Source organism: Erpetoichthys calabaricus, chromosome 13, assembly GCF_900747795.2.
Source record: "Erpetoichthys calabaricus chromosome 13, fErpCal1.3, whole genome shotgun sequence".
Taxonomy (NCBI): domain Eukaryota; kingdom Metazoa; phylum Chordata; class Cladistia; order Polypteriformes; family Polypteridae; genus Erpetoichthys; species Erpetoichthys calabaricus.
The window spans coordinates 49,795,034-49,812,342 of record NC_041406.2 but is presented as its reverse complement, the minus strand read 5'-3'; the positions used below and the strand labels follow the sequence as shown (position 1 = coordinate 49,812,342).

The 17,309-nt window shown below is 34.2% G+C and overlaps 2 protein-coding genes across 6 annotated transcripts in view; both read left to right on the top strand.

The window, feature by feature from the left end:
• Nucleotides 1–17,309, top strand: part of tax1bp1b (Tax1 (human T-cell leukemia virus type I) binding protein 1b) — a 1,153,251-nt gene that overhangs the window by 803,872 nt on the left and 332,070 nt on the right. The gene's annotated exons all lie outside the window — the stretch shown is intronic.
• The window catches only part of creb5b (cAMP responsive element binding protein 5b), a 403,670-nt gene that overhangs the window by 281,079 nt on the left and 105,282 nt on the right, over nt 1–17,309 (top strand). For all 5 annotated transcript variants that reach the window (XM_051935766.1, XM_028818224.2, XM_028818226.2 and 2 more), the window contains 2 exons: nt 12,804–12,930; nt 16,495–16,605. In XM_051935766.1, the coding sequence (XP_051791726.1) occupies nt 12,804–12,930; nt 16,495–16,605 (238 nt within the window). The remainder of the gene's footprint in view (nt 1–12,803; nt 12,931–16,494; nt 16,606–17,309) is intronic.

Below are 17,309 nucleotides of genomic sequence, written 5' to 3'. Positions count from 1 at the left end.
GCGAACCAGACACTTGTGGCAAGATGTCATGACCATTATGGACTACAGGAACAGAGACCCTGACGAACACAGATGCTATTGTAACTGAGGAGCTGAACTTATTCTATGCACTATTGATGCTGATGGTAGCACCAGCAGCCTGCCAGATGACACTGGCATGGCTGATGGATCTATTACGACCACCAACCACCCCCCAGCTAGAAGTAACCAGCCTTTTTCTGTTTCTGAGCACAGTGTGTGGAAAGCTGTGATGTGTGTCAATACCAGAAAAGCTGCAGGCTTTGAAGGTTTAATAGTTTATGTGCTGAAGGTCTGTGGTAACCAGCTAGCTCCTGTGTTAACCACTGTATTTAACATATTTCTGGCCTTGTCTGTAGTTCTTGCTTGCTTCACGAGGTCCGGCATTGTTCCTCTCTACTCACCCTTTTTACACCCAGTTTAAATTTTTAAGATCTGGCAGGTGTTTGTTTTGCCGCAATAGATGAACTAGAAAGACTGAGAAAGAGCTTCATCTTGTCAGGAATTTCTCAAAATTGTAATATTAGTCATCTATTATTTATATTTTTTGTCTGTTATTTAACCATTATTATATCTCTATCTGCTCATTTTACTGTAATATGTTATATCTATTTTTAATGTATATTTTTTACATTAATTGCACAATACTAAGCTGCAATTCATCATATACCCTTAAGCATGTTCATGTGACAAATAAAATCTTGAAAATTTTGAAGTACTGTATAATACTTAAGACAGATTTTCTTCATGTGCTCTATATTAATGTTTTGTTAATTTTATTAAATATATGGGGGAGGGGTGCTTATTTTTTTATGTGTGTGTAGCAGAATTGCTAAATTTTAAAAGTTGAATTTTATATACTCTATGTATGTCCCTTTCATACTGTAAAATTAAATATTGTAAGTTATTTGAAGTTATTTGCATCTACTTAAGAAAAGAAACATGACATACTTGATATACAGTGTGTGTATGTGTATATATATATATATATATATATATATATATATATATATATATATATATATATACATACACACATATACACGCACCCACAGAGCCTTTAGTTATTTAGATTATAGTGGGACATGCAAATGACGGAGATACTGCAGTAGAATCAGAATAGAGCTTTATAATGCCTTTACGTGAACAGAATGCCTAGAGGTTGTTAAAAGCCATGAGACTCTTGACTGAAAAGCATGTAATATGGCAGTAATTAAATTTATCCAGGATGCGAGGTTAACATTCCCTAATCTTCTTTGAAGAATACCCCAGGGTGGACTTAGTCAGCAAGAAAAGCAAGCAGAATATCATTTGGAGATTCTGGCACCTCCAGAAGTGTTAGTCATTATGGCTCCAAATATTTGTAGCTATGTTTTTCAAGAAATAACCAATTCAAAATTGGGAAGTGTTTGGCTAATTTTCTTGGATTTTAAATGTTACATTACCTTTGAATAAATGTTTACATATTTGTATATTTAAGTAGCTGGAAAGGCTGAATTCAAATACAAATATATACTTTGTGATCATGGTTTCAAAATAACCTCTTTCGTTGGCTTGGTAAAAAGGAAAGTAAAAATATATTCCGTTGAGTTTCAAGTTTAACTTGGGACAGTTTATCTTAATTTTAAGATGTCCAAGAACAAATTATAAAATAAAATGAATGTTCCTTAGTTGACTTTTGTTAAATGTTTTTAATGTGATTGCTAGCAATCTATAAAATCTCACAGACTATAATGATTTACATGATGTGATTATAATCACTTTTCATTTTTGCAAACTATTACAAATACATTGTGCTCCTGGGATTAAATGGTAGGAATAATGAAATTATTGAAAAGAATATGTGATTTCTTAAGGCCATTTGTTTGTAAGTAGTGGTGTATGACTTAAAGCCAGCAGTTGTGTTACTGTAAAAGTCTGCTTTACATTGAACTTGAATAGATGTATGTCCATTTAAGATTCATCAGCCACTGACTACTACCGTCATTGTTACTTTTGTTTGTATTTTTAGGAGATTGCATGATGTAAATATGTTGTTTGAAAATCAAATGAACTATGCTTTCAAACATCTGTAATTAAATGGATCATTTAAGGTGTGTTTTAAAGGTGAGAGATATGAAGTACACTACTGTGATAGTATCTAAGCAAAATAAATTCTAGGTATTTTGTTAATTAATTAGGCGAAAGCTGATAATGCTAGGACACAACTCCTGTATTTCTGAAATAACTTACATTCTAAAGTTACCATATTAAATGTAGTCTGCTGTCACTTTTGGCTGTAATACTTAAATATCCTATCATCAGAAATATTTAGTGCTTTTTGAAGGTCATTGTATAATTGCATGTGTTTGGAGTTTGATGGTTGGTTCCGAGTTGGTGGAACGAGCTGCCCACCTCCATCTGTGCTATTGACTTCCTGAGTGTATTTAAGAAGCAATTGAAGACCCATCTGTTCTGTGAATATCTGTTTAATTGATTGAAGAAAACAAACCTGTGATCTTCCATAATGTTGGTTAATTTGTTGTTACATTAAGTTTAATTGCTTTATTGATTGTTAATCTCTGATTGTAAATTATTAGTTATTACATCTCTTCACTTGTGGCAATTAACTTTTGTTACCTGTCCTACTACACTTGCTGAACAGATAGGCACTAGCCTAATGTTACTCGATTGTCTACCTCTGTTGTAAGTCACTTTGGATGAAATCATCTGCCAAGCAAATAAATGGAAATGAAGGTTGAACAAGTGGTGTTAAGTATGAATATATATATATATAGAATTTTTTTTTTGAGACCAATAGTATTAAAAGCATTCTGCATGGGCTTCAGCTTTATGGTGATGGGAGAGTGATGGTCCAGGCCTTCTGACTGTACACTAGTTTTCGTCCAGCGTCCGTTACCTCTTCAGTTGTCTGTAGTTTAACCCTTGTTTTGTAATGGGGGTGGAGAGTGTTATTTCTTTAAATGTATGACAAAACTGTTGAGTAAAGCATAATGAACAGAGAAACTGAACAGGACAGTGGCCATTCAGGTTATGGAATGTGGAAGCATTTCAAAAATGGAAAGAAAGGAATTTTTTTATCCAATGGAGAGAAAACAATCTCCAAAACTTGAGAATGTTGGGGTGTGGAATTGCAGGTATATTTTTAAAACCTTTCAATCATCTTCATGCAATACAAGGGAAGTTAATATTAGAATGTTGTGACTGTTATGACAATTTGTACTTTCATTTTTGACTTTACCTTCATACATGTGTATACTTAATGCAAATTACTAGATTTCTTTTTTAAGTGTACTCTGCATGCTGTTAGACCATATGAACATAAACCGTTATTTGTTCACATACAGCATGTTATTGAAATGCTTGCAATGGTGCCTGTAGACCTAAAGTAGCCTAAAATGTGTATTTGTGTCAAAAATGTTAGCATTTGGTTTCATTACATTAGGGCACTTCATGATCACAAAGTGCATTACTTTTATATTTTAAATGCTAAAAAAATTCAGCTTTATATCTTATTTGAGACATATCCTATAAAACTCGAATACTGAGAGTTTGAGAGAAAACAGTGTGCAAAGAAACTGGTCATTTGACTTTTGTATTTAAGTGATGCAGGTGCCATTGGTACATGTTGGCAGCCCTGAATGGCCGTACCCAATTAGCACCGGCTCCCCTGGGAATCTGCTGAAGGCTTGCACTTTTTGTAGCAATTTAAAGCTGATGATAATTTTCCCTAGTGCTGTTTCATTTTTGTTATTCTTGTCACAAGGCCAAGGTAAGGCTCATGCAGAAGAATAAGTTGCTCTGTGGCAATTAAAAAAATACATAGGAAGTAATTCTTTTTTTCAGCGCATGTAAAATCAAGTTAATGAAAGCGTCTTAAATGGACAGAAGGTGCAAATCCATGCAGCAGAGCTCGTACTTTCACACCTGCACATTTCTGCACGAAAGAAGTACATTACAGTACTTGATTTTAGGCAGTCACCTTAAACTGGAACCATTGTTGAAGACCTGAACTGTGAGCAATGATGGAAGTGAGTTATTAGCCACTTTGGGAAGCACTGGACGGATCTGGGATAATTTACTGTAATTAGTGGAAAATCTCTCCTTTCTGATTTTGATGTATGTGAGCAAATGTAAGAAGCACCTTCTTAGCTCATGTGCATTAGGTGTCTGCTCTTGACATTTGAATTTCATTTTAGCTCTTGATAAATATTCTGAGGGTGAAAGGTTAAAAGCCAGTCCGTAACAGCATCAATTAAAACAGCAAATTCTTTATCATTACTCTGAACTTGGCTCATATACCATTGCTTTATACAATAAATGTTGATTTAATGGAGCTGTTAGAAGAACATTTAGAAACAAGAAGAAGGGTTTGAAGAAAGTTAATTCATAAGCAGTTACAATTAACTGCTCTGTTAGACAATTAACAAGCAATATTTCAATATGCTTTGAATTCTAAAATCAGCTCAGTGTTCTGGGCATCTAGACTTTGGTCACATCATCTAACTAATACAATGTACTTTGGTCCTTCCTTCCAAGAGATATCTCCTTTCCTTTTCCTGTTGTATATTTTCCTAATTTTTAAATTAATCTAATCTTGTACTGATGTATTATAATTAATTTAAAGACAGTGCACTTTAAAGTATTTGTATATGTTTTACTAACTGAATTCATCCTTTATCATGTACATATATATATATATATATATATATATATATATATATATATATATATATATATATTTAATTAGGTAGATGAAATAATGGAATATAGCCAGTGCAGTTTGATTCTGTGGATGATTAGTTGAATTTGTTGTACAAAGCTGTCAGTTCAATCTAAGGAAAGTGTTAATTTTTAAATGATATAAAATGTTAAGAGGACATAACAAAGCATAACATTTTGAAGCATGCTTCATCCAATTCAGAGTTGTGGGGATGGAATGGAAATTATCCCAGCAGTCTTGGAAACAAAGTAAGAAACCATCTTGGATAAACTGCCAGTCCACTGAAAGGCACACTCACACTTATTCTGTGTAACTAGTCTTTTTTTACATCAAAATATTTTTAATAAACTAATAATATAGTTCCTACCGCACAACTGCATAAAATCTGTTTTTCCTTTACTCTGTTTTAAATTGTTAAAATGTTTTAACTTTTGTTTCAGAATCGTCTTTCCGTATCTCCAGTACGTCTAGATTATTTAAACGTTTCCAATTAGTCTTCTATTTTGAACACTAATTGGAAAGCAAATTTGCCACACAAGTCTGAGCAGTTTGCTCATAGGATTAAGATTGACTTTTGGAAAAACAAGAATTTGTAGAGTCGTGTAATTGATGGTTTTATATCAGCTAGGGCCGGATTATTTGGGGATATGTGAAAGACAATGAAGAGTAGAGCACTTGTGGCATTTACACATAAATTAGTACAATTTATGTTGTATAAACTATAAAGCGGGTTTTAAACTGTGAGGCGGGGACTCACTGGAGCACAAGACTCAGTAGTGCATAACTTAATTTGAAATTGCACTCACTGCGGATACTGTCATTTGTTCCGTCCTCCTGATTTTAGTGAGTGAGTTTATTATTATGATTATTATTAGTAGTATTATTACTGGTACCTGTATCCCAAATTTCCTGATGAGCATGAGTGGAGAGAAAAAAGAATGAAAGACTATTGAGTAGTGGTTAACTTGCAAACGATGAAAAGACATACGGTACCCAAAGACACCACTCTAGACAGTCCATCCTGACCATAAATCCACACAAGGTGTTTCTCTGGGCTGTGCCCCTTATTGTTCTTCCCAAATCCTGATTGTCTGTAGCCATCTCCCATCTTTTAGAGTATAATTCTTGGCAATGTTAAGTTTTTTACTTTTAAATATGAATGATATAAAATGAATTACAGTCCTCAGGCAATGTTTAAGAATTGTGCCTTTCAGCCTCTGTGACAGTCTTTTAGTACCCTAGTGGTGGTGTTTCAGATTTCATGATTCTGCATTCACTGTTTAATTAGACTTACAGGTATGAATTTCTGGTGTTTACTTGTCCATGTTAAAGTGATCAGACTACCTTTTCCAATGTTCCTGCTCTCCTGTGTTTTGCTTATTTTTGCTTATTATTTAGGCTACACATAATAAAATTGGTATTATCTTCTCCTGCGCTCTGATTTTGTCATTGGCCCTCAAACAGTATTTGCTAAAGTAGCCCATACAAATCCACATTTTTAGCAAATTTTGTGCAAAGAGGATCTACCCTAAAACAGACACTAATGCTACTAAAGGTCTGCCGAGTTTTTTAGACATATAAAGAGTTATGGGTACTTTAAACACCCACAGATTATTGTGAGAATAAGCATATCAAGAAGATGATATGCTTGAGCAAAGCAAAAGATCAGTCAGGAGGAAGCAGGGTCATAACTAGGAAAAGTGTGAAAACCAGAACATCGTAAATTTTAAGGAAAAACTGAGGGGAATAGTCTTAAAATGAAGCCAGTTAGAAACCCATAACATAACATAATAACCTTGTTTGGAGCTAATCTAACCTAAAGTTTAGGTAACACAGACAGAGGATTAGCCACTGAGGGATACCAGATTGTGCATCGCCACTGTATTTATACTGGACCTGATGGTGTCACTGGTAGCGGTGATTGTGATAATGTGATGGTAAACAAAATTGCATCATGGAATCAAAAAATAAAAAAATAAGACAGTGATATATAAAGCTAATTATAGAATTGAATTCTACATAATAAAAGCACTTCTAGAATTCAAAAGATCCACAAAAGGATACCACACAATTCTAGAAAGAAATTAAAAATCAAACAGAATCCCATCATAGAAGAAGTGTGACATTAGCAGCAGGCCATATCTAAATAAACAAGCCCTACAAGCCCCATCAGAGGAACAAAGTGCAGGAATGAAAGTGATACAAATTCAAATATGCATTGTATTTTTTTGAAAATAATTTTTCTCTTTAATAAAATGTGAAAAGTGCAAAGACAAAGTATGTTAATATTTCATTCTGATGAACTATAGTATTGACCATTTGGAGTGGCATATTTTATTGTTTAAACTAAAAAGCTCTAGACAATCAAACAAATTTGATCTATTCTGCTGAGGGCTGCTTGGAGATGAACCAACTTTACTGTCATGAGTAGTCCTACCATCAAACAACACTGTTACCTGGCCCATTAGTGATATTGCCAGTAGTGTTACAATTTGCCTCATTAAATATGTTAAGAAAAGCCCCCATATTTGATTTGCAATTAGCACAATGTTTCCGGAGCTGCACAGTTAATAGTATATGAAAGATACTTTTGAAAGAAGGTACGATATGAAGGGTTGTTGTTGTTGTGCAGAGCATTGTAATGTATTTGTACTGGCAGTGCATATTCAGGAGAACTAAACATGTAATGGCTGTGAATCTTTGGATTATGAATATACATGTGATGCTAAGAGCTAATATATGAAAGAAAACATATTGTCCTTCCAAGGCTACAGTTTATGCACAGGCCTAGACAGTGTATTGCAAATTGCAATAAACAGTGAAACATTTAAGGTTACAACTCCTGAACTTGTGGTTTCCTGCTACTTTTTGTGAAGATCTTGTAGCTGACCATGATGTGCTACTTTTAAACATGAAGATTAGGTGTCTGCAGCATAGGAAAATTGTGTACCTCATGTTTTGACTTTAGAAATTCGATTAGTTTCTTCCTGTCTTAGTCCAGTTGCCTTATACGGATCCCTAATTAATGTTACAGTAAATAGACTAATCAATTCTGATTTGTGAAAAAAGTGCGGCATTTTTGGAAAAAAAAATCAATTACCTTAACTGAGTTTCATCTTAAGCATTTTTTTGCTAACAACATTGATACATTTATCAGAAACGTTGAGATGTACAGTAGAACAGTACACTGTGCAGCATATGTTGAGGAGTGCAGTGTTGATTTGTTTCCCATGTTATGAAAATTTCGTACAGCAGAATAAATTCAGTCTAGAAGTGAACAGAACAACAATAATCCATCACCTTTGTGCCCTTCACATTAATTTCTTGAAGCAACATTGAAGCAGCAATGCAAAAAAACTGACTCGATATGAGCTGAATTACATGCCTTTTGAAATGAAGCATGCTCCTGTGGAACTCAGCAGCACCAGGTCCAAGAATCAAACTAAATTTAACTAATTTATAGCTAGTTTGTTGAGTTTTAATACTTTGAAACTATGTTTGTTAACTGGCCTTCTGATTGCACATTAAAGGATAAGTTTGTTTTTTCAAGTCAAAGTTATTTCTTCACAATAATGATAAATGCTAATTCACCATATACAGTACAGTTACCTTTTAAAGTTACGCCTTTTTTTTTTCATTTTTAAAAATGCATAGTCTGCTCTTGCATTTAATAATTGATACGATGGGTAACGAGGTCCCATCATAAAGAACAAAAACCAAAGCGTTTCAATTAAGAAAAGATGCTTTCCACTTTTCTGATATGTGCTTGTGACAAAAAAAGTAAACTGGACATAATAAATTTTATCACAGATTCATGGTATCATTTTCTTGAGGTAAGGATAAATTTCCTCTTTGTCTGCAATTCTGGCTTGTAAATAACAAAGTTGAAATCATATGATAATTTTTTTTCCTAAATGGCGCCTATTTTTAACATGTTACATTGTGTGTTGTTATTTTGCATAGTCTGCAAAGTGAGATTCAGTCTGATTGGCACCAACATGGTAAATAATACACATAACAATAATTGAATGACTTGAACTGATTACACTGTATTGCACTTTTTATAAAATTTAATCAAATTAAATTTTTTCTAAGAGCCAAGCCACCTGCACATCGATACAAAGTTTACAGGGCCAATCAACACTTGCCATTGTGCATTTTCCATAGTGCTTTGAACACCCTTTCAACGTGTGTGGCGCTATGCAGACCTTATACATTGCAAGCAAGTTGCCTTCATTCAAACCACTGGTTTTCCTGGAGTTGTTGGTGTGACTGACGGTACACACATAAAGATCCTTGCCCCAGATGTGGATGAGCATACAAACGTGAATGGCAACCAGTATTACAGTATCAAAACACAAGCAGCCATAGATGCAAACTGTTATTTTTGATACATTGTGGCAAAGGGGCAACGATTATGTGCAGCTTAGCTCAATATCTTACTATGTTTTCCTTCTTTTTCTTCTCCTACTTCTTAGAATATTATTATTATTATTATTATTATTATTATTATTATTATTATCTTTGTAGTGAAGCCTTAGCATTAGTATCAGAAAACTACAAAACTTCATAATGATTTCCAAGGATACTACCAAACGCCTGTTTTTAGGTATCCATGACCTAAGCTTAAAAAATATATTGGGAAGGTCTAGTGAAAGAGCATATGATAATGTGCTAAACTTTTCAAAGTGGACAGGACCGTATACAAGAATGTAATCCTTAGGAGATCACCCTGTTGGTCTTTGTTAAACAATACGAAAACAAAAGAACTTCACAGAAAATTAAGAAACAGAGCTGTTCACAGACACAAATCAGATAGGGGAAACGAGAAGATTTCAGAGACACTGAGAATCCCAATTATCAGGTAATGGATGACACAAAAAACACACAAAATCTTCAAAGAACAGGTCATCCCACAAAACTCAGCAAACATAAAATTGACCAGAAGAGCATTGATGAGACCAGAACAAGTCTTAAGGATTTGCAGCATAAGATGGGAAAAAACTGAGTGGGTCAACAAGGACTCAAGGTACTTGGCAAGGAGGAAGCAATGTCTGAAAAAAACCCACATGAACTGCCATCTGAAATAATATAACACAGAGGTCTGTGGTCTGAGGAGACAATTGAGTTATCTACCATATAACCATATGTGGTGTAAAAAGGACACAACTCGTTACTTACAAAACACCATCCCCACACTGAAGTAAAGTAGCAGCATTATGTCATGCATGGAGTTCAGTTTAATCTGCAGGAGCTGGTAATTTGGTCAAAATAGAGTATAAAATGTATGGTGTTAAATAAATTGAGAGATATATTGGAGTAAAACCTTGTACAATCTATCAAAGATCTGAGACTGGAACAACAATTCATATTTCATCAAGACAACGGTCAGTAACACAAAGCTAAAGCTACCAGAATGGCCTATTAAGATGACACTCCCTGAGGCATCAGGCAAAATCTATGGTAGGCATTTAAGATTGCTCTGCACTGTTGCTCTCCAAGGACCTGCATCAGATAAATCAACTTTGTAAGGAATAGTGTACCTACTGTATGTATAGCCTGGAAAATGTGGAAAAATTAGTTACAACATGCTTAATGCTTTAACTAATTCAGCACAAAAAGGGCAGCAGGAAAACGTTTATCCCTTCAAAAACTTGATATTTCAGTTTTGAATTTTTATTTATCTTTAAAATAAATGTGATTATTCCTCACAAAGGTTTTAACTATCCAAAAAAAATCAAATTTAAATATTTGGTAACTTTTGATTGTACCACAGCAAATTATAATAGCACTTAGGACTGGGAAGATGAGGGGCAGGTGGTAGTGAAAAGCTTCTATATTTAATAATGTAAAAATATAAAATGACAGCTATAAGAATCAACCAGCAGTGCTGAATGTCAAAAGTGCAATATGCAATTGTGAATTTTTTATTTAACCCCCCCACTCACACACCCAAAGACCCCCAGCCCCAAATTCATGTCCAAAATCATGATTACTTAAAGGAAAATCACAGAAATATGTGCAGAGGATTGTGGACTACCATAATGCCACAAGATTCTTTAACTCTGTATAATGTATGCTATAAATAAATGTGTAGAATATCTGTCCCTCCTCTCTCTTAGTGGTCCCTTGACACAGTAACAACGCTCATTTAGGTTATCTGTGTGACCTGAGATGGTTATGTTTTTTTAGTCCTTGAGCCATTGATCTGGGCTCTCTCCTCTGTGTCTTTCTGTCACCATCTTTTGTCTGTCTTGTAACCGTTGGTCGGCATTAGCAAAAAAAAGATAAGTTAAATGAGTGCATTTTTACATTAATTTGTTGTTAGTTCAAAAAGAATGACTCAATGTAATTGTATGTGGGAGCAAATGTGTGATTCTGTATGGGTTTGTTTCCTGTCTATTGCCAAATGTGGAAAATTTACAATTGAAAAATGGGATCAGATCTGTTAAAATAATCTTACATTTACAAAGAGGCACAAATATACTGTAGATAACGTATTGTTAGAATGTTTGTAATTCATTATCCTTCTAATGTTATAAGGTCTAAACAGCAGAGGTACAGTCAAACAGTAGCACTGCGTTCTAGCAGAAGTCAAATGTAAAGTCAAACTACAAATCTAAGCTTGGTTCTGTTTGATGGCAATAATTAGAAAAGTGTCTTGTGCCCATAAAGTTCCAGGAGGACTGGTGTCAGGAAGATATCAAATTTGAGGTGTGCTAAAAAGCAATTTTTAAAAGCAGTGCAAAATGTAAAAAAATAGAGAAGGGCACATTTAAATTTGATTATTGTTATTTGTTTGAATAAAAGGCTGTAATTTGGTGTACATTGCTGTTGGAATATTCAGACTAGACCTTTCCAGAACACTGGCATTAACATTCAGGGACCCTGTTACCTCCTCTTTGTAACGCAATCAACATTCTGGATTAATCGAAATCAAGTGTAGAAAACATTGTTTTGCAGAAATTTTAAAAGTGTATATGCTTAATAATTTAGATCTTTGTGGTTCATTAAAGATTATGTTCCTTTGACCATCATGTTCTTTGTAATCTACATCTATGACAAATACAGTATGCATTTACAAAGTGATAATAGATGTTGCAGCGAGTGATAATTTAAGTAGTGACACTGTAAAGACATGTACATGCAGCATGAAAGTTTTACTCCTGCACAAAACCACAACTTGCAGATATTCGGATGTGTGCCTGCTTCAGTTTAGACTGCATGCTATAGTAAAACCCTTATTTTGCTTTTAGCTTAATAGAAAAAACATCAGACACTAAATTTTTCTGGCCTTCCGAATAGTTAGTTGGCTGTGCTATGTTTATCACTACTTAAAATGGGAATCTAAAATGATCAATAGGGACACCTTTTCATGTTGAATTTCAGCTAAAAGTACTGGTAACATTTTTGTCACAAATTAGTTTTCAGGATTAATACCATGGTAGTTTTCCTGCCATTTTTGGTTTCAGATGAAAATGAATAATTGTATTTAGGCTGGTCTATTTTCTGCTTATTGCTATCACTTCTTTAAAATGAACTTTGTAATTTTTGAAATTGCAAAAGTGTTTCAAGTGGTGCATTAATAAGTACTTTTAACTCCCCTATGCCTAGTCATGGCTGCCAAGCAATCATAGGTTTTATATGCTCTATAAAATAAATTCTGCATGTTAGGGTGTTTATGTGTGTATGTATGGGTGAACTATACAGCATTAGCTTTATGTTAAAGAAAAACTTTCCAAGTAATACTAATTATTAGCTGCCCAAATAAGTAGGGTATTTTCCCTCCAGACTGTGAAATCTGTAAAAGAAGGAAATTGCTTAACCTATAAAAGAGATGCTTAGAAGGCAATTTTGAAATTCTACACATATTAATAAGACTTTGTGAATATATACAGCATGTGTAATTATTCTAAGTTTTATTAGCAGAAGTCACAGAAGTTTTTCTGAGCAAATGAGATATAATTTTAATTTCAGAATGCAGATTAGCAGTTTAATTCATACATGCATACCAATTCATTGTTGTGTTTTTATTTATTAATTTATTTATTTTTGTCTGTAGGCCTGTTCCTGGCTCTCTGTCTTCCTTACTTCATCTTCGGAACAGACAAAGACAACCATTGCCTGCCTCTATGCCAGGAACGTTGCCTGACCCCACCATGCCAGGGTCCTCTGCAGTACTAATGCCAGTGAGTATGTTTCTTTTGAAGATCTTAAGTTGCTGTGTAATAATTTTAATGTTTGTTTTTAATGTTCAAGTATGTCTTTGCTGTACCAAAATCTGATTCATACCAAAAATTCTGAAAACTAATCACTTATTAATGAAAATCCTGTTTTCAGATTACTCAGTAAAAATCACTCGCATACACAAGCACACTGCTTTTGGGAAAAATGTGGAGTCCTTCATATGCAGATTAACAAAGCCTACTGCTTTGGCTCCTTCTATGAGGAAATAATAGTTCAGCTGACATAAATCTTTCTAGTTTGTCTCACTATAAGTAGCTACTAGAGATGATGTTAGCAGAATAAGATGTGGAAACCCATGACCCTGTATTGGAATAAGTGGGTTTAGCCAGTGAATTAGTAAGTGTGTAGTTGTACTTGTCACCAGGCAGTGTGTTTTGAAAGGCATTCACATACTTTCAACTATCCAGAAATTTGTCTCGATTAATTTTACATTCAGCTTCTCAATATACGGTGTGTGAACAGTGTTATTTAAATCAGGTACTCTGGAGAAAGAGTGGTAACTTTAGCAAGTAGACGATCTTTTGCCATCCCAGTCTTTGACATAATATTTGTTTAATTTAAACAAGTGGTTAAATTCCAGTTTTCTGAAATTATATCCTGATGAAATTTAAACTTTGTTATTTATCCCATAATGCATAACATTCAAGATATTATACCTTTATGATTAATGATTAAAGACTTTTAATCTTCTACAAACTGTTCATAATCTTGAGCTGTGTACTGTATAAGTTTACTAACTAAAATTGCATTTTTCCATGTCTGCAACATTGTTTGCTCTCACCCTTTACTTAACAAAGGCATGACAAAAGATTTGTTTATGTTTTCATTATTTCTAGACTTTTTAAACACTCGATAGACTACAGTCTATTCAATATGCCGACACAAGAGTTCTTACTTAACACTATGTCAGTCAGTCTGTGCGTAGAGCATATCATTCCTGTTCTTTATCAGTCTCACAAGTTCAAGTCAGTTGATTATACTCTTAATAAAACACCCTCAAACCTATATCGAAAAAGAAAAATACTATGAAATGTATAGACATATAGTATATGCAGTTTTGTTTTTTTAATAAATATAAATTTCTTATAGTATCAAAAATGGTTCAGTCTGAGGTTCTACTATCCCAGGTCATTAGATGTACTTTGTAATGGATTATCTATCAGGCAAACACTAATCACTAAGGTGAAAAATCACACAGGTCTGATGACAGATCCTCATTGCAAATACAATAAAAAAGCAAAAGAGAAAATGTGAAATCCAAAGCTGGAGCCCTAAAAACCTTATATTATGGTAAAATAATGAATCTTCTTCATTGATCTACAGCAAATGCTGAGACAGATGAGTAGGCATTTCAGCTCCAAATCTAGGGGCCTAATTGCTAAAACCTCCATGTCATATAGTAGGTATGTGCCTTGAGATCATATTGTGGAGGAAACCACTTACAACTTTAAACTGTAGACAAACGATCTTGCTTAACCACCAGAGAAATAAAGAAAAGAAAAATGTTATATTACAAAGTAAGGTTCAAATAAGGAAGGTAATATTTGTGAAACTGTCCATTGTTTTCTTTTTCTGTGATCCAAATTATCACTGAGTAAGTGTGGCTGTGTGCGTGGCGCTCTGTCCAGGGCCATTTCCTGCTTTACTTGTTTAGGTTAGTAAAAGCAGACAAATTTGCTTTGCATTTTCATATCTGATAAGGATAAAAGCAACTGAATAATTTGCACACTTGCTCAGTCATGCAGTGCTTTCATCAGTGTACTGTAATTTGTAATTGTATTTATCCGTTATATTGACATGCCTGACATTAGCTGGACAGTACAAGACATATTTGTTTAGCATTATGTGCCATGGTATAAATCGTTCCTCTACATCATGAGTTATTTGGACTTAATCTATATAACGGTTGTTCTAAACAAGCAAGATATAGGTGAAAATTTGGATTGCTTTATGGTATTTGTTGGATTCTGACTGGCTTTGTACAGTAATAAACTTTAAACTGAAGGTGCAATAAAGTAAATAAATAGGCAAAACAAAAATACTATTGTGCAAGGTGTTGTGCGGATTCAGAGTTTGAGAACTGAAATTACCCCACACTTCACCATATATTGACAGGACCTAGAAACAGCAACTATCAATATGCTACACCAGATGTTGTAATATTCTATTAGTGGCTATTTCCGGTGTTCGTCTATTTATGTCTGCAAGAAACTGTTGCTCAGAACTTGGTAAATATTCTCTCTGTGTACTGCCACAGGAAAGGCAGTGGAATTAATTACTGTAGACTTAAGTAATAGATAAAAAGAGGAAAGAGTGATCTGAGAAATTAGCAGCAGTAAAAAGACATAGAAGGTAAAAAAAAACACCAAATCCAAAACATTAACTAGCACTGAGCAAAGTTTTCTTCATAGACTCGAGTGATGATGCGCCGCTGCACAGGTGCCTGAGGTCATGTGATGGCAAAGGAGCCCAGTTGCTAACAAGATGGAAGCTTGCATGAAAAACAGAGCCAGAATATTAGCAAAAAATAAGTAAAAAAAAAACAATAAAATGTTTTAATGCATGAACACACTAATAGCCCTTCATTCCTCCCACCTCCTAGATGAATATCCAGTGGTCTGATGCACTGTAGACTCAGTAATATCCCTATTTGTTCTCTGTTTGAGTTACATACTACTCAAGTCCGCCAGGTCAATGGTCAGCCCATAATTACTGTATAGCATCCATATTGTGCCCTCTCCTGGCATCACCCCCAAGTATAATTTATTTGGTTTGTTTGGCCCTTCAAAGAGTTATGCGCTCAGTGTATACTCATTAGGTAGTTTCATATTAAACTAGGCTCTGGACTAGGCTCATCACCACAAAGTAAGAACCATCTTGTAGCCCATGTGAGTTTGTAAGGAGTCATCTGTTTACAAATATGCCTTCATTTAGTGCCTCATCATCCCAGCACATTCAGGATATAATGTATAATGCCATAAAAATACCTGTATTGTAAAAAAAAAAAAAAAAGGTTAAAAACCATCTAAAATGAGCTTTTGTACAATTCGGTGTTCATCTGAAAAAGCTTAAAGCATGAGGATACCAAAAATGAGATTTCAGAAACTCTAAAAAGAAGCAGCAATATTAGAGAGTCTTGCACATCTCAAATTATTTTAGAGAAAATTAAAAACTGCTGACATATTATCTTAAGTTTTAAAACTCCTTATTTTCTAGCTACAGATATGTAGTTTGTTTTTTAAATAAACACAATTTTTAATTTTAATTTAGTAACCTGTCTAAAGGATTGTTTTATTGACCAATCTAACTGGGCTTAAATATTGTCTTAAAATGAACAACAATTATTACAATTTTCAAAACTTTAAAATTGTTAAGTAGAATTTATTTAGTTTCACTAATACTATAACTGAATTTCCCATGCTCTTAACATGTTTGCCACAAAGCATTATAAATAACTTGGAATGACTTCTAATGTGATACTAAAGATGCTATTTTTTGTTTTGCAGATAGAAAGGCAAATGCCAATGGGTTCTAACATGATGGGCTTACAGGGTCCAAACCTCAATAACTCCTGTGCTTCTCCCCAAATCCCTTCTATGCATTCTGAAGCAAAACTGGTAAGGAAAAACCTAAGAAGCTGTACTTGGCAAAGTTTGCAATTTTTGAAGTTGTTAGCCATTTTTGAAGTTGTTGAATATTGTTTCCTGAAAGGCACTGTTAGTTATTTCACAAAAGACACACCACATTTTGCTATTTTTCTCCAATATTTCATCAGAATTTTTGTCCAGTTTTTAACCTGTTTCTTTCATACTCTAGTCCATTTATTTCAAAAGTTCTTTACAAAGTGCTTTTTGAGACCAGTAGGTTTACAGTGGATCTTTCACCCTAATTCGTCATCTAGCTGAAATGGGGAAGGCTTTATCAGTTATCAGGGCTAGGTTCCCTGTCAAGAAAATTACGCCAAACGTACGGTGGAGTTCTTTCAGCATACAGTAAATAGCTGGACCTAAACTGACTTTTCTCCATCTGTCTCCTTCCTTTATGATGGGCCATTAGATTTGCCCTCATAGGCTATTCTTTTCAAAAAGAACTTCTTGCTTCCCATCTGGACGTGTCCTTTTCAGTTACTGTTTGCTTTCTTCCTCTGAAAATAGAGCAGAACATTCTTAGGGGGTATCTGTAGTCTCTCATCAGTTTCCCCTTAGTTTTCTCTGCACTTCCTGCATAGACATCACAAGAAGGTAGAACAAAGTGTTCGACTAAGTTGTCCTAACTTGAGCAGACTGGTCCTTAACAGATTTTTTTCTCATATTTCATATTA